The sequence below is a fragment of the Nesoenas mayeri genome (assembly GCF_963082525.1).
Source record: "Nesoenas mayeri genome assembly, chromosome: 3".
NCBI classification, from domain to species: Eukaryota; Metazoa; Chordata; class Aves; order Columbiformes; family Columbidae; genus Nesoenas; species Nesoenas mayeri.
The window spans coordinates 30,830,842-30,853,729 of NC_137544.1; the positions used below are offsets into that span (position 1 = coordinate 30,830,842).

The 22,888-nt window shown below is 37.5% G+C and overlaps 1 protein-coding gene across 1 annotated transcript in view; it reads left to right on the top strand.

Annotated features, from left to right (window-relative positions):
- The window catches only part of COL19A1 (collagen type XIX alpha 1 chain), a gene marked incomplete at its 3' end in the record, with an annotated part of 188,045 nt that overhangs the window by 68,202 nt on the left and 96,955 nt on the right, over positions 1–22,888 (top strand). Inside the window, exon 12 of the mRNA XM_080341240.1 lies at positions 19,108–19,161. Coding sequence (XP_080197366.1) covers positions 19,108–19,161 — 54 coding nt within the window. The remainder of the gene's footprint in view (positions 1–19,107; positions 19,162–22,888) is intronic.

A 22,888-nucleotide genomic window follows, 5' to 3' on the forward strand; every position in this document is an offset into this window, starting at 1 on the left:
GAATACAAAAAACCTCTACCATCTTACATGTCAAGGAACAAGATAGTGTTTGCCCACTCTATTTTGCATATCACCTAGAGTGAGACACAGCTGCCTAAACATGGGATATTTTGCATTTCAAACTCCCTGCAGCAGTGCATTAAAATGAACAATCCTATATTTTTGGTTTGGTGACCATAACATTCCATAGGATTGAATACTTGAGACCAACTCAGCCTTATACCTCTCAGTTCAGCAAATCAAACTAGTTGGCTTTGGCTTTTATTCTTTTATGCTTTACATTGGCAGAGAAAACTCTGGGGACATCAGGGAGATGTAGGCAACTGAGGCAGAAGTGAGTGATTGTATTTGAATTAAAGATACAGGAGGCATCTATTTATTAAACTATTGAGGGAGATTCTTTTACAGTGTTTAAAAGTTTCTTTGCCACACTTGACTCTCTTTGAGGAATCCAGAAGTCTTGTTCTGCCTTCCTCTGTTTTCTTTTTTTGGTCTTGGTTGAACTTGGTTCTCTCTTACAGAAGCCAGTAGTGATGAGGAAAGCAACAGACTGTCTGTGCAGGTGTTATGCTGCAAGTTTTCTCTCCACGGAAAATATGTTCTCACTGTAAATTTGGTTTTACTCTCTTTTGTATTCTGTCTTCTTTGTGTCACCTAGATAATGACATTCTCTTATATGGTAGTCTCACAGCTGCAACAAAAACATCCGTCTACCCTTCTATAGGATAACTGAAAAAGTATACACTGAGAGCAGCTTTAATTGGTTTGCTGCCAGGAAGGCAGAATATATAATGTGATTCCATCCTCATTCTAATACTGTTCAGAACTGTAATTTTACAGTATAGGATAGCAAGTGTGTGTATTATATTTCATGATAATAGGAAGTCAGGAGGGACTGATAATAACTAGAGGAAAGCTTTAAAATCCGGAATATGCTTGGCAAATCAGAGATGTAGCCTCAAAAAAATAGGATCCGACACAGAAGCTACAGGTGTAGGAACTACATGTAGGGGAGAATACATCTGACCTGCAAAAAAAAAAAATAAAATGGTATCTACTTAGATATGTACATCGCTTGGGAGTTGGAATTAGCCCAAATGCTGCTAGTTAATCAGAAAAATAACCCCTACGATGCTCTTTTCCCTTGTGAAATATGTAATTAATTCTCTTTTATTTCCTGACTCTTGCTTCTTTTGGTCGCTTCAGTTAGTACTCTTTACGCAGGTTCCCCATTTTTCTGTTATCTTGTCTGCTTTCTTGGTTAGAATGCTTATTTGTTATAGTATACTTCACATATATGGTTCTTTCTGTTATCGAGCTAGAACACTGAGAATTCAGTTTTGTCGGACACATGGAACATGAACACCATATAAATGTCATTATTGTTTGGCAGCATGTGTAGAACAAATCTATATTTTATTTGGAATAGTGGTAATAGAAAAGCCAGAGAATTTACATATTAATTATAACCAAGCAAACATGACTGAATTGTCACTGATAGGTAATAGTCATTTCACAGAGATGGGAAACTGAAATTTCTTGCCTCGCTTAGCTGCTTTAAAATACTAGTATAAAATATCTGTTCCTGTTTCAGCTCAGAGAGGCAAGTAAAGCATGCTGTTATACAGACTGTATCACAGGCCTAGTTGGTATCTCAGAAGTTGTGAGTGATAAAGTAGGAAAATGGCTGTGCTCTGGAGAGGGACTCTTCAGTTAGAGTTTTCCTTGGCTGGTTGCTTTCCTTCATTACAGTCTGTTCTACTCCCATCTCATACTTGAAACAGAGGATTTTAGAAGTGGATGTCATTGCAGCTGAGCTATGTAGTAGGATGTGTGCTGTGATGTACACTTGTGAACACTTGATCTTTGGTAAAATTATTATTTTACTGTAATTCTATGATTGATATTTCTCATTAAAGTGATATAAATAAAAAAGTTACATGTATTTGACTAAGGGAAACTGAGAGTAAAACCATATTGATAGTTGTTCATTATTTCCAGTGTTTCATCCTTTTAATTTTTTGTATGTTTTGATTGTGCTTTTGCCTGTGTATACATCTGAGAAGAGAGAGTCTGGGGCTTGTCCAGCCTAAATGTAGAAAAAATTGTCATCTGCTTCATTTTCTTCTAAATGCAGGATGTTCTTTGTATATATTTACTATTTTGTGAAGTACAAATTGAATTATCCCAGGAACTAGGGCTTCCTCTGTTTTCTTTAGAAGAAAATTCCTAATAGATCTTAGTGTCAAGAAGATTTCCTGAAGGTTCAACATTTTCTACTTTGTCCTATCACACCTAACAAAATACTGCTCTGTCTATCTTCCATCCATTGAGAACATGCAAGGCTATAAACTTCCAGTGTGTCCGCAGATGTAGTCTTTTATTTCACGGTCTTCAATATGTCTTTCTTAAATAAGAGTAAGTAAATGAAGAAGGAACCATGTTACTCTTCTCAGATGCTAGTTGAAGTTAGTCATTTTTTAGTCTTTCTAATATTTTGATGTCTGTATCACAAATCTCAGTGATGAAACCATTCCACCTGAGACAGCTCAAGTACTGAGGAAGCTTCCAATCTGCTTTAAAAATAGAAGCTGTTATCATGGATAGAAGACAGTCATGAACCTCAAAGGTCTATTATTAAAGATACTGAAAAATGGCTATTAAGAGAAGCAGTAACCCTCCTGTGTATTAGTACAGCACTTCTATTTGTCCACTATAGGTTCTGCTAGCAAAGCTTCAGTCTGAACTGAAGATTAGAAGAGTAAATTCAGTAAGCTGCAAATCTTGATGTAACTGTGATCACTGCATGTACAGACCTGTTAGTCTGCATGTATTTTGGAGTAATGGAAGAATGGCTGGTTTGCATCAGAGACTCAGGGTCCAGCTCCCTAGTTTGCTTGGATGGTAGTGGAGTCAGTGTCACTCTGCTGAAAATATGGCTCGTTACCTTTGCTAACCATCATCGCAGATACTTTACCGGGGCAGGGAAAAGATCTTCTTGACCTTTAAATCTTATTTTGTGCAGTCAGGATGGAGTGCTTTACCAGCTGGATGTATATGTGAACTGAGATTTTTCGTACTTGTCTTGTAATGTTATACGGGGAAGTATTAGAGTATTCTCTTTCTCATCTTATAACTATTTAGTCACCTCTTTACACCTTTTAAGCTTTAGGGTCGGGGGGACTGTTTTTCTTTTCTTTTCTTTCCTGGTACGATTGTTCAGCTCTGACATTGGGGGTAACATTTTAGAATTTTTTCATGGAATCATATGAGGTTAAACATTGTTTACAAGACAGCCATCTCAATGAGTAAGCATGCAACTGGTTTTATTTGACAGATTTATTTTTTTTAAATACCAAGCAGATCTCATACGATCACAGAGACATCTGTACACAGATATTCTAGGGGAAAAGGAACGGTATATTGTTAATTCTAGAGGAAGTCTCTACCTATAATGAAAGTGGTCACATTGGCATTTATCCTAGTGAGCTAAATGTTACCAGGGCTTATCCTCTGGTTCTGTGGTATTTGGCTTGATCATGCCATCTTCATACTGTTTAACTCTCTTGCCCTTTGAAACGGGCTTAATCAAAACTGCCTGTTGGGAATAGTCCTTAGCCTTTGCTAACTTTTGAACTGGGCCTGGGAATTACATGGGAAAATGCTAATTAGACTCATTGAAATGTCTGAAAGAGACCTTCACAGCTGGGGTCTATCAATTTAGTGATATAGATGACCAAGTTCCAGGTCCTAAGCTGTATCACTGTTTAATTTACTTACACATACCCATTTGGTCAGATTAAAAGTTCATCAGGCTCAGCATCCTGCCTCTAATGATAGCCAGAAGTGGTGCCCAGGGAAAAGCAAAAGGACAAAGTAAGCAAGTACAGTGCTTCTCCCCATATACTCTTCCAGCTTCCAATTATTCGAGACTGCAATCTTGGCCAGATGTGCTTTCAGTGAATTTAGCAGCTTTCAATGGACTTCTCTCCCATTAGTGAGTGCAGTTTTCCCTTGATTTCATGTAAACTTTGAGCATCTGCAATATCCTGTGGTGAGGAATTATGCAGTTTATCTGTGTGTTTGAAGAACCATTTCCTTTTGTTTATTTGGAACCTGCTTGCTCTTAATTTAATTTGGTGTACCCTACTTGTTCTGTTGGAAGATTTCTGTTTCCTCTTCAATATCAATCAAGAATCAATAAGCATCTATTGTGCATTGCTGAGCTGTCTCTTCCAAATTGGAAGTATACAATATCACAGTGAAATTATTTGGGTTTTTTTTGTTGTTGTGTTTGGTTTTTTTTTTTCTCTGTGCCTTCCTAATAACTCCTCACGTGGAACTTCCTTTTTATCCTCCCTTTAGCTTTGAGTGTCGCCTCAAGATCTCACTCTTGCTCCTTTTGAACTGACTGGTCATTACATTTAGGAAGTTGTGATTGTGTTCACAGACATTGTGGCTAAATACGGGACATACAGATTTTACCTCTTTCATCATTTTAAACACATCTACACTCTCCTTCATTTGTCTTCCTTTTGCCATGTCATTTCATCTCATCATGGCTGTATTGAGTTTGCCACAGTTCACCCTTATCTGTGTTAATCTGTATAATTTGGTATTATCACCAGGTTTAGTCATGTACCTCAAAATGTTTTTCTTTATAAAGTTTGAATGTAAACAATTAATGTCTTACTTGAGCCCAAGATTAGTGGAGAAGTAACTTTGCCTATACCTAAATGCTGGTGTGAACTCTCAAGCTCTTTGTCTTAAACTCTGAAAATGGCTGTTTGTGCATATTGAGTACAATTTACTTCAGCTCACAAAGCTTTCCGAATTCCAGTTGGTCACATAACGTAGGAAGCCTATGGGCATGGCAGGGCCGCCTCTGGGCAGGAAAGCACACACAGTGCTCTGAAGAAACAGCCAAGCCTGTTCTCAACGAGCTATCTAGGGCATCAGAAGCATTGCAGCTTCATTAGTGCGTCCTCTTGTTGAGATGTAAGGTTTTAAAGCATGAGCAAGGTGCCAGGTCATTTGGATGTACTGCTTTCAGTAATGGTCAATTCTGTGCCATCTTGGAGGTTTCTGTGAAGACATACCCAGCTATGGATGCCTGGAAAAGATGTAGTAGTTTGGAAACTGCTAGGGCTGTAAACCTTTTTAATTGTAATTTTGATAAATGGTAATTAGCTTAAAATTAATTTAACAATTTTTATCTATAAGGAGTGCCACACATTTAGCATTTTGAGAAAATATTCTGGCAGAACAAAGAAATATCCACTGGCAGTGGTAGAGAACACAGCATCATCTTGGCTCTACATAGACATGTTGAGGTCCCAGTTTCCATTTAACAGCTGGGAGGGTTGTGTGACACCAGTGGGGTCAATGCTGAGGCTTGGGTCAGGGCACCTGTGTAGAGGAGAGAGGGTAGAGGTGGGCATGGACCTTGAGTGGGCTGCTTGGGGAAAACAAGAAGAATGGGTGGCATATGTGTGTGCAGTTCTGAGAGAGATGGAAGAGACTGAGCAAAACTGATAAAGCTTATTCCTGTGAACCAAAATATTCTCTCCTCTGACTCCGCAGATGATCTTTGCTGGAAGGCCTTATAATTCCTTATGACAGACGTTTTTTGCTGTTTACCATTTATTAATCTGAACAGACTGAATTTCAAAAATATGATTGTTGAGCCAAAGATAAGAAATATGAAAACAGAATTAATTTGCAAACTAAATGTGACCTCATTTGGATTAAAGAGAGGCCTGGAAATAACCTGTCATTCAAGTCTTGCCATAAAATAGTCTCAGAGAAAAAGGTCTGACTGAAGTTCAACGTCCAGCCCTTTTTGTTCAAACTTATCTTCTTATCACTATTTCTGGATTTTTTTTTTCTGTCTGCTTGCTGTTTTTGTTACTTGTTCTTGATTATCTGTGCCTTCTCTTTTTTCTTTTTTCCTGGCTCATAACATTTCTTTTCTATTGTGCACCCATACATATATCTATCCATTCTCTTTCCCTATGTTACTTTTCCAAAAGCTATTTACATTTTGCTAATACATTTGCATAATATCTTTGAGGAAAGAGTTATCTTTAACTGGAAGTGCTATGAGAAGCACTGCAGGTACAGTGTAACAGCAGTTACAGCAGTTGAGCAGTTTAACTCCGTATAGATCTCACGGGCTCTGGATAACTTCAGTTTGTATCATTGATCTAGTCTCACGGTTAGTCAGGACTGAAAATTAAAATAGTTTCATATGGCTGTAACTATCAGTGTTTTCTGACAGTATAGTCTAGGTGGGATATTTCTTCTTGATAGGTTTAACTTTCAGTGAGGATTTTTCCTTAATTTCTAGTTGAATGTGTGTATTTATGCTGTTATGCTTGTATGTTTACAGACATATTTAAGTGTGTCCTAGAATAAGTCATCCCCTTCTAGGAAACATAAGATATTACAATCACAAAAATATTTAGTAAGATACTAATTAAAATATTTATAAATTATGTAATTTCTGACTTAATTCTTTTTATTCACTGCAATGCAGTTATTAAAGGAAACGTGTTCTTTACCAAGAACTTTAAGCCAAGAATTTCAAGGAAGAAGGCACTACAGCAACAGAGAGTAAGCACAACTGAATCCTTGCTGGCAGGTGCAGTGTGTTACTTTGACATAGCAAACTGAATAAAGCTCCTGACATGTGAGTTTCCTTTCTTTCAAATGGGAGGCAGCCCTTGGGATTTGCTGAGCAAAGCTAAGCTGTAAGACTGAGTTGTCAGGGCTCCACAGCAAGGAGGCCATGAGTGCACTGCAGCTGCTACTATCAGTGAGAATATGTTGCAGGAGCTGTTGCAGAGGATCATTCTTTATGAAAAAGACAGTGCTGACAGGTATCCAATGAGAAGAGGCAATAAGATAATCTTATAAAACAGTATTGATGCTGCAATATTAGAAAACATCGTTTAGCGTAAATTGCATAAATGCTTATATGGCCTTGTAATTTGTACAGTGTAGCTTCATATTGTGAGACCTTTTTAAAAATTCTTTTATGTGATATTTCTAAAATAGGCATGAATGCTAAGAAGTAAATTTGCAGTTGAGATATATGTGTTTAAGCAAATGGGACTCCCTAAATTTGATCTTTCAGTTTGGATGAGTGAATATCCAATTTGAGAGTTGTTTGCAGTTAGGATAAGGACCAGAATTCACGAATGAAGAGTGATGAAAGAAGAAACAACAAAACAGCTACTCACATTGGTCGGTGCAGAACAGGAGGAGAGAGAAACTTGTTCATGAATATACTAAAAATAAAACTCAGTGTTTGTGTGAACAGAGGAAGCTTTTCACAACCTCCAAAGACAGATGTGGATGTTATACTGAAGAGTCAGCAACGTACATGTTGAAGTGTGTTTAAGTCTCCAAAGCACTTTATTTTTCTCCACTTGGCAGTAGTAGGTGTTTGTTAAGGTAATACTGTCAGTGATAAAAACAGTCTTCCTCCCCCATCGTCTCCTTTCCAGCTGCTTCTTTCTATCCCGTGTCCCTGTGCACCGCTATTTGTTGCAGGGGAGTAATTTAGGGTTCTGCTTACTGCAGAACAATGTTTAGATTTCTTAAAGAGAAGTGCAACTTAAAAGAGTTCAGCGACGGGTTCACTCTATTATTTACTGCATGGGGGAAATATGCCAAGCCAAACACTACTTACCTTCTCTCTGGGTGCCTGTACCCATTCACAAAGCAAACTTTCAGGCGTTCCATCCCTGAATAACTCTGATAGCTGTAGAGTCTCTGTTTAAAGCTTGAGAGTCAAACTTTCAGGTGAGACTTGATAACTGTATGTAGAGCAGACTTTCAGGAGACAAAATTCTTAGGAAAAAAAAGATAAATTAATGGAGTAGAATAGCAGAAGGGCTGGCTCAAGCTGAGTACCTGCACAGAGGTCCAACCTGAGTGTAGGAAACCATAAACTTTTATATCTTTACAAACCATTCATACCATGATTCAGTCCAACGGCAATGTTTTGCTTGGGGTTTTCTTGCTTCGCATTGGATCTTCTTCTCTGATTCCATGTAGGCCTTTGTTTTGTTCAGCTGCAGACATTGTTTATTGTCCATAACCTTGCAGGTACTGTTTTGTCTGAATCAATCCTTTCTTCCCAGCGAATTGCAAAATAGGCCTTATCTTGCAAGTGTTCAGTGTAATTTGTAGTTGCTTTTGGTAAATACAAGCAGAACTTTACAGCTTAAAATTTTAGCAAATCCAGCTTACCAAGTAACATGAAGCAAAGAGGATATTAAAAATCATACAGCCTTGTATCTGTAAGTAATTCACTATGTTTATTGTGCATCTGCTTAGGCTAAATGATTAATATTAAACTTAAATTTGGCTCATCCACTGGCCTGTGAGTAGTAAAAATATTGCCGTACAGCTCACTTATTTAGCAGGGAGAGCTCAAAGTGAGCTCATCCAGGCTGTTGTATTTATAGAATGAAGTGGTTGACTCATGGTCAGTTGCATACAGTAGGAAAAGTATGCATGAGACTCCATGCGCCCACAAATTAACGGCGTTCAGTGTGCCGTTCTGCTTCCTTGGGGGTCTCCTGGCAGGAGTTCTTGGCCTGGCTGCAGCTCAGGCCCTTCCCTCCTCTGGAGCCTGAGACAAACTGCTGCTGGTTTGGCTGGGGCGGGAGTCAAGTGCATCCACCTCACTATTGCAGCTGTTTGTGTTGATGCCTAGTAAAGTAAATAAATCAAGGAACTGTTTTGACCAAAAAAACCCCTCTGTTTACTGGGTTATATTCCAGCAGATTCTGCTTCTCCAGACTACTGTCTGGCTTTTCTTCAGCAACTAAGGTGTTCCAGAAGAACAGGTATGTTTTAATGACAAGAAGGTGCTGCAGTCCTACATAGATAGCTTTTGGGGCTGGAGAAGAGTATGATTCCTTGATTCCTTTTGGTTGAAGCTAATCTGAAAGATGTACTCTAGGAACAAGCTTAAGGTGCTGCAATTGCTAATGGCTCTTGAGTTCATGAAAACAGACTAAAGCTATTCCAGGGTAAGTTTGGAATAGCTCCAACAAAATACACGTAGTGCGATCATCTAGTACTCTCCATTGTTTACTCCACAGATCCTCTTCTGTTGTGCCACATGGTTTGGTAATGTAGACATACCTGCAAAAAACTTAATTTGAAGAAGACCTCATGTAGCAAGCGTCCGAGACAAGGGTATTAAGGCAGCTACAAAGATGTGCACAAAAGAATAGTAAATTATACAGAAGTATGTGCCAAATGCAGTTAACCCAGTCAGCAGCTTTATGCTGCTACTTTGTACAGTACACTCATTGGCCATCTTTGCATATTCTTAAATTTTAGTGTAAGAAACCAAAGAAACTACCTTAGAAGGGCAACTAATTTACAACAGTTCAGAGTTTTCTTAGATGTCTACAGGGAGCATATCATTGATCCTCCTTGTGTGGTGAGGCCAATGTATATTGTGCAGAGATAAAGAAAGAAGTTTTGCTCTTTACCCTTTTATGAGTTTTGTGTACTTACTGAAGGCTGATGTTAACTTGAACTTGCTTTTGCTGTCAATATCCAGCCAGTAGATACAGCTCAAATTTCCCAGGATGCCCTTTCTCAGGATGCTTCCTTCCATTCAGTAGGTTGCATAACATTCTCTCACCTATTTATTCTAGACCCATTGATTTTTTTTTACACTTCACTGTACAGTGGTCTATCTAGAACAGAAATATGACAATTGTTTTAATGCACAGTACCCTATGGGCTGGTTGTATGGACAGTTGACAGGGAAGTGGGAGCTGTGGATTTTGATCTTCTGAAAAAGGGAGAAAACTTCCTCAATTAAATCTATCATTACTAATTTTATGCAAAAGACAGCCATTTCCTACTTTCTAGCTGTGTTTTGAATTGGCCTTAATGAATTCTGAGCAACGTATGCTTATTTTAAATACAGATCAAGCCACCTCCTCAGATAAATATCCATCAGCAGACTGAATACATCACATCTGTGGATCGTAGCAGAGCCCATGAGAGATTTATTGAAACCCCAATGTTCTGGTTTCAGCTGGGATAGAGTTAATATTTTTCCTAGTAGCTCATATAGTGCTGTGGTTTGGCAGGCAGGTGTTCAGCCATCTCCAGGAAAGCAGGACTCCATCACACATAATGGTTACTTGGGAGGACAAACGCCATGATTCTGAACATCTCCCTCTTCCTTCTTCTTCCCCCAGCTTTATATACTGACCATGACTCAAATGGTATGGGATATCCCTTCAGTCAGTTGAGGTCAGCTGTCCCGGCTGTGCCTACCCCAACTTTTGGTGCCCCCCCAGGCTACTCACTGTTGGGTGGTGTGAGGAGCACACAAGGCCTTGACGCTGATGTAAGCACTGCTCAGCAGTAACTAAAACATCCCTCTTTTATCTACACTGTTTCCAGCACAAATCCAAAACATAGTCCCATACTAGCTACTATGAAGAAAATTAACTCTATCCCAGCCAAAACCAGCACACCCAATTTCCTGGTCTGAGGTATGCATTTCTAGGACCATATTAAACTACTTGCGGTGGTCTAAGAAAATAAAGATAAATGACACTGCTGTCTATGTGGCCCTGATGAACATGGTCAATACTCACAGCTTCAGAAAATGACATTGTTCCAGTTGTCATGTGACAGAAATAAAGCTAAAGGTGCAGCCTTTGTGCAAGTTGATGGACTGCTATGTCTTTCCTGCAAACACTTGATGTTGCAGTAACCATCTGCAGAATATCTTTAGAGTCTAAAGAAAAACAGCAATAGCCTGCAAAAACCATGAAAGTATGGGCATCTAAAAAAATACTATGTTCTGTGAAAGCAATACTATTTGTCAACTGCTGACAAGAACAGATCAGCTTTAGGCTGTCTTAGGAGCCCAGCCCTGAAAAGAAACTAGTTTATTCCTCCTATGGAAGAAACTTTATTCAACACTAACACTAAGGCAACATAAACACAAACCTCCCCGCTAAAAGGCAGATAGAATTTTAAACAACTCTAGCTGAAAGTCAAATCCATTTGTAGTATTTACTTAAGGAAAGGAAAAACAATGTGCTCGTTAAATGAGACAACTTGTTTTCCAGTAAGGTTTTAATCTATTGATAGGTATGCAAGATACTTAAATTCAAAATTACTGTGGAGTTTGACACTGGAGACTTAGAGCCAAATTCAGCTACTAGTTTTGTTCATGAGTGATGCAAGAGAGAAATTCTGTAAAAGCTCAAATATTTATGTAAGTCAAAACATGTATTATGGTTACTTTGTGTTGCTTCACCTATTATGTAGATTTTTGCTCATCACACCAAAGAACTGGGCCAAAAGGAGGTGTTATCGAATGGAGATAAATTGTATGACTCTGTGTAAGCCTTGCAATGCTGACTTGTGCACTGAGTTTAGTACTTAAGTTTCCCACTATTTAAGTACTTGTGCGTGAAAACCAGAAAAGGAGAAGATAAATGATGAACAGAGTTTTACCAATGACATTGCTAATGGGTGGGTGAGAGCAAGATGGGGGAGCATTTGGGAAAATAGTGTAATCAAGTCCAAATGAAAGTGGTAGCTCTGTAGAGAGCTGAAAAAGGTTACGTCTGTGGTCTGGATGTGATTTGTATCTGAGAGCCTCACTTCAAGATTATTCCAGTCCTTTGTGACCAATAGAATCCGTGGTTTGCAGTGACAAGAGGAAGCTTCCCCAAGGAAAAAAATGTTGAAGGAAACATTTAAAACTAATTCAAATGGTTAGATATCACCAAGAAGGTACAGGAAAGTTAAGATGTTTACTTGGACACGAGGCATGTCTGGAATAGAAGTGTAAATGATGACTCATATAAGTTATTCTTGATTTTTATATTTGCAGATGAGATTAGACAGGGACACTGTAGAAGGAGAAGAAAACTGGACCATGAGTGTGCCTTGTATAACCTCTTCATGGAAAGCTGCATGTATAAGTTGTCTGACTGAATTCATGAGTCTTTATAGTTTGGAAGGTCTTTCACTTTTGAATTCTGAGGAAAAGCATAGCACACTAAATGACACGTGATACACCAATTTTTGATCTGAAGTGATATTCCGTGTATAAAATGTACTGTAGAACTCAGACAGATGGAATGAGTAAAGAATAGAATATCCATTACCATTCATGGTGAGTGTTTTAGGGTCTTTAAAATGTATTCTATTATTTCTTTCTGTAGATGCAAATTGTTGAAATAAGCATATTGATTTTTTTTTAAAGCTTTGAGTTATTTTAAAAAGCTATTTACATTTACTAAAGCCTTTCCACGTAAACACCAAGTAACATTTGCAAATTAAGATTACCACAACAAACCTTAGTGACTTTTCCTTATAAACACATTTTACCTGACTGATTGTACGCATATTAATGTGTTTAAGTGGATGTTAAGAACACATGTTTTCTAGGAGAACGAGACTCTGTTTTCAGATATCTCATGCTTTAGGTTGTGTTCTTTTTCTTATTTTTTATGAATAAAACTTGATCTTGCATTAAGAATTTTTCTCTGTTTCAGTCTAGGAATATAAGATTAAATAATTACCAAAAAGAGTGGTGTTTTGGAAGTTGATTTTATTTGGTTTTTAATCCTTGATAGTGACAGTTTTGAAGGGGAAAAAAACCAGTATGAAATGATGATGGCAGGATGGGCCCTGTCATGATCACATACAGAGCAAAGTTTGCAGACTACAATATATAAATTTCATGAGGCAAAAAGCAATGCCAGTGTGAGCATCTTAAGCCTGATTACATTCATTTGGGGCGTTTATTATTGAATAACAAAGCTAAATGCTAGATTATGGTTAGTCTTGTATAAATTGTAGCAAGCATGAGCTATCCAAAATTTCAGTATTTTTTTTCTTCTTGTGTTGGCTAACATCTATCACCCAAAGGATGAAGTTGTGTCTTTATGTTTCTTTTACCCTAACAAGTCTCTTAGATTAAAATGTATGTTATGTACTATTCTACATAGATTATTTTTTCCACTTATCGAAGTATTATTTAATTCCTTTTAGTATTTCACTAATGATCTTAACTACTAGCTCTGGATGGTATCAGTGAATGTTGGGTAGTCTTTTAGATTTCCATGAGATAAGGTTACATTGTAGATAAGGACCAAGGTGCGATTCAGGGGTCTATAAGGAGTCCAAACAATTGTTCACTTGTGTTTTCAGTAAGGCATTGCAGGTAGCCTTGCTGTGGTATTTTCTAGATGTGAAAGAACAGAATCTGAGTTTTCTGAAGTCTTAAATTCTCAAGTATATCATTGTTCTGTAGGCTATGTAAGAAATTATTTCAATGAAGGCAATAACAGATGACGCTTTCTGGACTGCCAGTGTGTTCCATGGAGTGACAGACTATTTTAGAAGTCTGTGTTGTGTGGATGTTGTAATGTGAGAGTTTAGTGTTCAGTGAGAGAATGTAAAAGTATAGACCTAAAGCACATGACTTGATTGAATGTGGATACAGTCCTTCATTCTAAGAGGTTGCTAACTCTTCAGAATATGTTCATCTGTCTGCTTCTGTTTCCTCTGGTGTAATTTAGTTTGATTTTTATTTTGCTGTTCTTTATCTCTGAATAATTCTTTATCTATAGCTGTTCAGTCACTGCGCCTGGTGATGATGGCATGGTGACAGGGCAAACCAATGGCTTTGTTATCCTTATATATTACTGGCATTTGAATCAATGTTTGTCTTTCAACCCCTTCATGAAAAAGGAGAATCTATTTATTAAAATGGGAGATTTTTGACTCCGTAAGACATGTGCCTCCTGCAAACACTGTAATCATTACACAGCTCCCGTTTTCCAAGAGAGAGTCATAGCCAAACTCAAGGAGCAGGCTAGAGGAATTGTTATCCTGGAAGAGTGGACAGGGTTATATCTGCTTCACCCCTGTGTGAACGAGAAACGTACAACAAAGCATCATCAAGTCTGTCTAGAGCATCATCTCAAGCAAATCTACAGCTGAGGCCAATTTCGCTCTCTTCTTAGATAGATGGTTACAGTACTTCTCTGCTTTTTTAAACCCCAATTTGCTCTCTCTCCAACCTAAATCCTTTTTGCTACAAATTTAACCCATTATTTGCATTATTACTATGGAAAAGTGATTGTCGTGTTTACGCATTCTTTCCCATATTTGAGATTCACCAGCATGCCCTGTGTTTACTCTTTCCTACTATTTTTTTTTCCCAAACTTTCTATCATTCCGGTTTGGAGAAGAGAGCAGATACCTAGAAGCTGACAAAGTCCATTAAAAATACAATGCCCTCAACTAGATGCTGTTTTCACTGTTCTCATCATGTGGCTGGTAAAACCAGAATCATTTGTTCAATTTGCATTTGGCTCATCCCAGAATGGAGTCTGGCCTTTTAAAAATAGCTTTGTGTTACAGACTACAGCTCGCTCTGTGATCCATGATAATCCCAGGATCCTCTTCTGCAGTAGTTCCACAGGGATTATTCTCTACTCTTTAATTGTGCTTTTGATTTCTCCATTTGGAGAGCACCACACTGTAACATTTATTGGACATGATATTTTTAATTGCTGTTCTGATTGATTTAAATAATAAAAAACCATGCATGGCTACCTTCTTCCTGCTGAGAGGAAGAGGCAATTCATCAGTGCAGTTTTGGAGCCACAGGCTGGCCTGGCTTCAGATTGTCCTGTGCTTAAGATTTTGGACTCAGTTGAGATAGTAGTTTGCATTTATATAGCCTCTCTGGCTTAGAAATGCTTACAGCTTGCTCAGAAACGTGATGTGTGACACTAAGTTGTAGTTAGCCTCTGTGAACATCTTCAGCATTGCTGTCTATGTAAGTGAATCAGGAAGGAAAGATCTTTCTCATGACATGTTATCTGGCTTGGTCAGGCACTGACACCTGTTGTTTGGGGGTCTTTCACAAGACGGTGATGATGCAGTTTGGAATCAGAAGTGTTTTTGTCATGGTTTCTTGATAATTGTGTCTGCTGAGTTCTCTGAATTGATGGTGCTTATGAAGCTTTGTGATCACCTGCTTTCTTGCTGTGTCTGAGTATCCTAAACAGGTGGGTTTGGGAAGACACAGTAACATCCTTACAGGTCATCACTATTGATTTTAGTTTACCAGAAATAGAAGTGTATTTCTGCAATGTTTTATGACTCCTCTTTCTGACACTGCTTAGGATACAGGATTACAGTCTGTTAGGAAATAACCTTCTTGTATCACTCTTTCATTTCCTTGCATAGTTCCTCCCAGTCTGAAGTGACGTAAAATCATTAATCTGCCTTGATTTCCATCCCTTTAAAATGGTGTAGTGTCTCAGCCATCCTGAGGTGCTTCACCATGACTATTGCTGCTTTCCTGATGTATACTGCTCCATATTCTGCAGAAGGGTTACAGGTCACTCAATAAGAATGTTACTGGGATGGAGCCCTTTGTAAACCTAGCTCTCCAGACATCTATCAGCAAAACCAGGAAGAACTATAGGTTGTTTGTTGTTTTTTTTTTTAACTGAAGATGCTGATTTTTTAAATTCATAACTTATTAAGGAAAAAATCAATAGGCATTACTATGAAATCAGTTCACTTTAAAAGAAGCTATAGAGAAATGGAAGAAAAAAATTTCAAACAGAGGATTCTACTGAGACAGAGCTATAGTAGAACAAAAGAGTATTAAAAACAATTTTAAAAGCCATAACTATCTTAAAGATGTGTAGGGTAAAATCATGGAGTTTCAGAGGTTAAAAGTTATATGGTATCCACACTGAGTTATTGATACTGTATAGCTTGCTTACTTTGGAGAGTATTTCAGCTATCGTTAACAATGGTGCTTTAAAATGGTCAGAATGAAGGATATCAGAGGTTCCTGATAAATATCATTAACAAGGCAACAGTGCAAACCGCCCACTCCCCAAAAAACAAACAAACAAACCTTTACCTTTTGAGGTAAATTTTTACATATGAATGTATTTTATTTCCAAATACATTACTTTGCGTTTATAATAAGGAGGAAATAGTACGCGAGGAAAATGTGGCTGCCTTAAAGTGGACAAGTGAGTTGAAGGCTCGTATTCTCATTGTGCAGAGGCTGTGCGTGACCCCCTGGCTCTAATTAAAGAATGTTACCACTGAATTCAGTGTGTCCGCTATTACGCACGGCAGACTGAATCCCTCCCAGCGCTTATACTGGAGCAACCCCATCAGCTTGTTCCATTGGAGTAATTGAAAGCAGAATGCACCCAAAGAAATACAAATAATTCACTCTTATGTTGGGTTAGTTTAAGTTAACTAATCTACAAGGCATGGTACTTCCAGAGTTTTGCCATCCTGTTTATGCAATAAATAGTCTTAAATTGTCTCGTCTGAATAAAGTATAAGCAGGCAGGAACATTAGTTATAAAATGACATTAACACATTTTTCTCTCTTTTTTGTTAATATATGAGGTAAGCCACAATGTTGATTATTAACAGCCTCCTCTACACTGCAGAGTGGCTTCTGCAGTTCTGCAAATTGGCTGGATTTGAAGCTCTTAATTATGCAGTATAGTGTGCTCCATAAAAGCAGAAATGAGCGTGACTTGGCTCAGTTCTCGTAAGAATACATTGTAAAAATTGGACCTCTGTTTGATTTGAATTCTGGCTTCACAGAGGACATGGACATTCCATGCAACAGGCTTGGTGAGGACAAATAATTTACTCCATTAAAAAATCAGAATATGTCCATAGTAAAATCATAAACCTGGCAGAAACCCACAGCTCTTGGGATTCTGCAGAGGGCCGGGACTCATTAACGGGGAGGGCCTTTCATAATTTTCTCTCAGAAATAGACAAACATCTTAAATCTGAATATCTCGTAAATCATAAGGAAGGGAGTTGTTCTTTCTTCCCTGCATTCACCAGCCACACTTGTATGTGTCTAGAACTGCTCACCTGCATTTTAAAGTTGTGGTCTGCCTGCTGGAGAAGAACAAGGCACGGTCTCCAAGCCATGCTGCTCCTCTGGCGGCAAGGCAAAGGATAAGCGAGAGTGAGGAGAGGGTCGTCTTGTGGTTTAGGCTCTGTGTTTAGGTTTTTATGTAAATGTAGGTGTTGGATAACAAATTATGGCAAGATAGTTTTACCTTAAGTTTCCACTTATACATCGAGGAATTTAGAAGATGTTACTACTTCTGTACATGTTTATACCATTTTTCTTAAAGTATGAAAGCAGATAAATCATACAAGGAAAAAAAAAACCAGCTCCATAAAAACAGCTCTATAAACTGGAATGTTTTTTAAATCTCCTAGAAACATGTTTGGTTAAGGAGATATTATGTCAAATAACTGACTGTACCTTTGTAGCTGTTGGAAGGCTGTAGCAGTGTAACTGATATTGAAAGATCCTGAAAGCAGTATTAACTATCCACTGTATCACAGTGATGAAAAGTAAAATGTCATTTTTGCAGTTTCTTCTAAAAGTTTTAAGTAAGCTATTTAAAGAAGACTAGTAAGTTTTGGACTTCAACTGTTGGGTTTTTTTTAAACTGACAGCAAAAATTCCTATTTCAATCTAGTCCAAAGACACCATTATAGATTAAACATACTAAAATAACCAGTGTTAAATTCCTATAACTGTTAACTGTCATTTAAACTTTTGCAAAAAAATGCATGGATTGATCTGGTTTAAATTGGAGTTTTTTAATTTGTTTGTCGTTGGGGTTTTGGTTTGGTTTTACAAGCAAGAAACGTAATATGTGATGAAAAACCTTAACAGGCTCATGCGCCGCATTAGATTTGTTATCTACAAGATGTATTAAAATGGAAACAATGAACTAGTGAAGCCATTTTGTGCATGGGATTATTAAATTTACAGTTTGCTGTTATTAATTTGTTAGGAGGCTTTAGTTGTTTGAGAAAGCTCATACAAACTCATTTTGCAAAACCGATTATTAGATGAAATGCCCGTTATCATTGCCACTGGAGGACTAGCTCTGAATCAGGTCTGTGTCACAACTGGAGTTGGCTGAATGATCCAAGTTCAATCCCATTTACCTAACAGAATTATGAGGATGATGCTGACATAATGAATAGGTTCTGCTCAGACAAATGAAGTTCCCTGGAGATAACTGAAAGTCAGTGCAGGGTTGTTCCCTTCCTCTGCTTGATATGAAGAGCTTCGACTCTGGTAAAATCAGTCCTCGTCCTTTTATCAGAATTACATTACTTTTATGATTTGATAAAATTCACTCTAGTGACAGTAATGCAATTATAAAGATGCTTAGACTTGTTGGTTCTGGAAGACATTGTCTCTTAAATTATGCTTCTTCAGCAGGTGTATTTTGTTCACTTTGATGAGATATGTGTTAACTAGAATAACATGGTAGCTGGAGATAATACAGAACTGAATCCTTTCATGGATCCTACAAAGAATATTGTGTTTTGTGGTCAATGTTTTATGAACAAACACAGGAACTAGCCTCTATAGTCGATTCTGAAGGATTCTTTCCACCATTTTTTTCTTCTGATTCATAATGTTGTTCACATTTATACTTGTGTGAAAATTTTGAGAACAAAAATTGTTTCCATTTTTCAAATGCAGTCAGTGAACCATATACCAGTATGAGTCAAAGACTAATGATAATATGGAGAACTGTTCTGTTATCAGACATTTAAAACAAGATAGCTTATTAAAAACAGTCTCAGAATGAAAGCAATTAATTTTATGTCAGTGTTAAGATTTTCAAAAGGTAAACTGTTCCCCAGTGTAAATTTCTCTTTCACCACCATGTTCTCAGAGCACCGTGAGAACCAAGAGTATTTTTCTGTGGTGAGTGTTTTTGTCTGTTCAGTGGCAATGTGAACCACGTTCACTCTGTGAACAGAGAGCTGTAGCTCTCAGAGTGCTAGACATTTTTCAGAGGCATTTTGGAAAGGCTTTCTGTTGGAATATAAGAAATAATTTGGCTTGTGCAGCCAACAATGTATATGTAGCACGTCATGTAGAACAGAAGAGAATCTTAAAATATTTTTCCTGTTAAAAAGTGTCATGGGTTAGTATTTGTCTTGTGTTTATAATAAAACAAATATTCATCCTTTTAGGGTGAAAAAGGAGATAAAGGAGAACCAGGACCAGAAGGCGCTCATGGAAAAGAGGTAAACTGAATGATAATGAAACAGTCAAGTTACAAACTGTTTTGGGGGGTGGTTAAGCAATGAAATTCAGCATTTATGTGAGGAGAGTTGTGAATGTATGAAATGTGTATGCACATCCACAGTATGATGAGGCAAGAAAAAGAGATGCACTCAGGTGAGATCCAAGTTCTTAGGGCTTCGGGTAGGACAGAAGAGCTGTGGGTAAGGGTGTGATGGGTCTCATGATATTTCTGCTGAGGGCTTATGAGATAAACTGAAACAAACATGAGGGTTAAAGCAACACAATATAGATGAGAATCATTCCTGGTTGGATAATCTATGGGAAAAGAGGGCATTACTGGAGGCAAGGTAAGGCTATGCCTGGGGCCTTGATTTCTGGAAAAGAAAATACAGACTGGTAGCCATTCCTGGGTGAGAGCCATGGGTGTGCCACGGGCCTCATGTGACGGAGGATTTGAGTTAAAATTTCACTTTTTTTCTATGCCAGATTTCACTGCCTACTCTATTCCGTATTTTCTCTGCCATATTTGAGGTAGAGCATGAATCTGTGTCTAAAAATACTGGATAATCTTGGTCACTGAGTTCACATTCAAGCTTGAACCTGAGCTAACACTATAGACATGCCCAGTAACAAACCTTACTTTTGCCTAGTTTATTGTTAAATTTAATTTTTTTAATATATATTAAAACAAGATGAGAGAGCAGAAAATCAGATTTTTTTTTTTCAATGCAATACTAAAATGGCCAACTAGCAAGATTTAAAAAAAAGAAAATCAAGCCAACAGTTTTCTTTATCCCGCTCCTCCCCTCCTATTTTCCCTTGACCTAGATGGGGGTCAGCCTTGGTTTAGGTTTTAATGGAAGATATGGTTGGCTCTCCAATTGCAAACCATCACAGTTGAAGGCAGAGAGGATCTTACAAAGGGATATGAACCTGACTGTTCAAATTCTGTGCTCAATGACTGGCATTAGGACTGAAATCCTGATACAGTATTTGGAAAAACCGTTCAGCAAAGCTTTTTTAAGTAACTTTTCCAAAAGAGTTAAAGCCGTCAGTATTTCACACAAAAACTCTATGACAGCCTAGCTGGGTCTCCTGAAAATGCAGTAAAACTGAGTGCATAATTATGACACATTTTAATGTCATCTGTCTTTCTATGCACACCGTAACCATAACAATATTTTTAGGTTCTTATGCTAGATAAATCAGGCTTTTTTTGCTTTTTTTGCTTTTTTTTTTTTTCCTAATAGTAGATGTCCTCCATATGAAAACATATACTGTGTACAGAGCTGAAACTACATTTAGGTATTAAAGAGGTATTCTCTTGTGGCCTGCCTGTCTGTAAAGGTGAACCATATACTTCTGCCATGCATACATACATGCTGACAGCATGGAAAAAACACATCAGTGTTTCTTTCCATAGCTCTGGGGACATTTCTGTGTTGGTCTTACACGATCTCCTTTACTACATGTGATCTTGTTCCATAAACCTTTTAGGAAGAGTAAGGTATACCAAGTATCTTGTGAACTCTAGGACATATTTGACATAGTGGCACTATGAAAGTGTAAAATATCAAACCTTTATATTTTGAAATATTTACTGAACTGTTGTAATTTGTCAAGAAACGGTAGATTATCATCATGGGGACTGTTATTAAAACATTTTGAAAGTAAAATTGCATAAGGCAATATAACATTACATTGTTTGAATCCACACATAAATCCTTTTTAACAACACTTACATAAATTGCTTTGGACTCAGTTATCACGATGCATGGAGATGCCAGTCATTAAGTTTAAATTTAAAGGACTGTGTATCATTGACTCTTGGTTGCTATCAGTGTCTGTCAAACTCATTCCACATACAGAAATGTAACATCTGATATTTCTGAAATAATCAAGTTAATCTGCTTACATGGTTGTAATCTGCAGTGCTGTATAAAGAAAGCCTGAAAACACTTAAAGCCAGCACTCCGGGCTGCTGACAGCTGTTGTCTCTCTGCCTGGGGGAGTGAGGCTTTCTGTGCTTGCAAGTGAAGAACTTGAAAATGATGACTGCACATTTTATCTTGCACAAATGGTAGAAACACATTTGAATTTATTTTAATCAAGATCTGGAAAGTAAGTTTCACGGAAATTAATTTTGGTTTGCTAGCTGTTACTCCTTGTGTTTTCTTAGCAGTACAAATGTTCTTGCTAGAATGGAGTAGCCGGGGAAGCCAGACCTGATTTGGAGACAAGATGAAGAGAAAAGATACCTAAAAAGTTTAATTCCCTCATCCCTCACTGGTTGTGCTAACTGGGTCAGTCAATTTCATTGAGAATCAGGTTTGGATGCAGGAGCTGTGAATATATTTAACTGCTCTGCGCATCTCCCAGTTTATCACTCTAGGAATCTGAGCCAAGATCTGCAATGCTGTGTCCCAGTCTGGGACATTATTCAAAATCCATCTAACAACAGGAATACTTACTTTAAGAACCAGTAATGTAGTTGCCTTTGTATTTAACTTCAAAAGGAGTAGTTATAATAACTTAATATATTACTAATGTTGTCCTCCCATGATATGTATTCACGCTACATCTGCAAGCAGGTATTTGTGTAATATCAACAGCCAGTTTGCTTGAGTAGTATCTCTAAGTTTTACCCCTCGAGACTTTTACAGCCACTTGACATTAATAATGCTGTCATTTATGTCACTGTAACACGTGGAGGTTTGTGGACACACCGTGTGAAAGAAATCCTATAAATACAGTTTCTTCTCTCTCCATCACACTGATATCCCATATGGAATAAGGACAAATTTGCAATGTAAATGTCCATGGAACTGTGGAGTAAGATCTATGTGATATTCATACGTTTGTCATTTGAATAGAAATGGAGAGAAAATATTTATCATTGAAACTTTCTGACTCCTGTTGGAGTCATGTCATTTTCTTGATCAGTGGTACAGTCAGGAAGTGAATACCATGGGGTACTACCAATTAATGCTTTGTTGACATAAATCCTTCAGCAAAAGTAAGTGAAAACAGAAAGTTTTGTCATATTTATCAGCATATGTCATGCATAGCTAGAGGAAGAATAGAATATTATGAATTGAAAACTAAAAAAAAGCTGAAATTAAAATCTGGTATATAATCTCCACAGCATTAAACCAACTGCTTCACCAATTTTTTTTCTCCTGCTGGGAAAAGGTGGTACCTTAAGTGACTTTTTAAATGTTTTCCTACGTAAAATATTGCTATTCTTTACATACCTGATGTCAAAGACTGGACTTCTAAAGTTCAGTGAGTGATATAAAATATCAGGTTTTCAATGGAAAGATGGAAAATATATCAAGACCTTTCTATTTTTATGCTTGTGGGAAAAGGCAAACTGAAATACAAACTTTGTAAAGCGATCCAGTGTATTCATATGACAATAACAGTCCTTTACCTTCACACCCTCCTGGCCTGTCTCTCTAATGTTGAACTCTCTTGTAAGGAAATATTTGGATAAGAAGGGAAGAATTCTATTTCTTGAAAGTATGAAGTTGGTAATGATATTTAATTATATCTAGAGCTTGAGGATTCTGTTATGAGCAAAAGCATAAGGAGATAGTGCACATTGTTCAGGATGCAGAAAATTCCAGTAGTATAGCAATTTGAAGTTTTTGTATGACATTAGTGTGAAAAAAAGCAACATTTAAAAGTACATGAGACAGAAACTGAAAAATAGTATATTGTTTG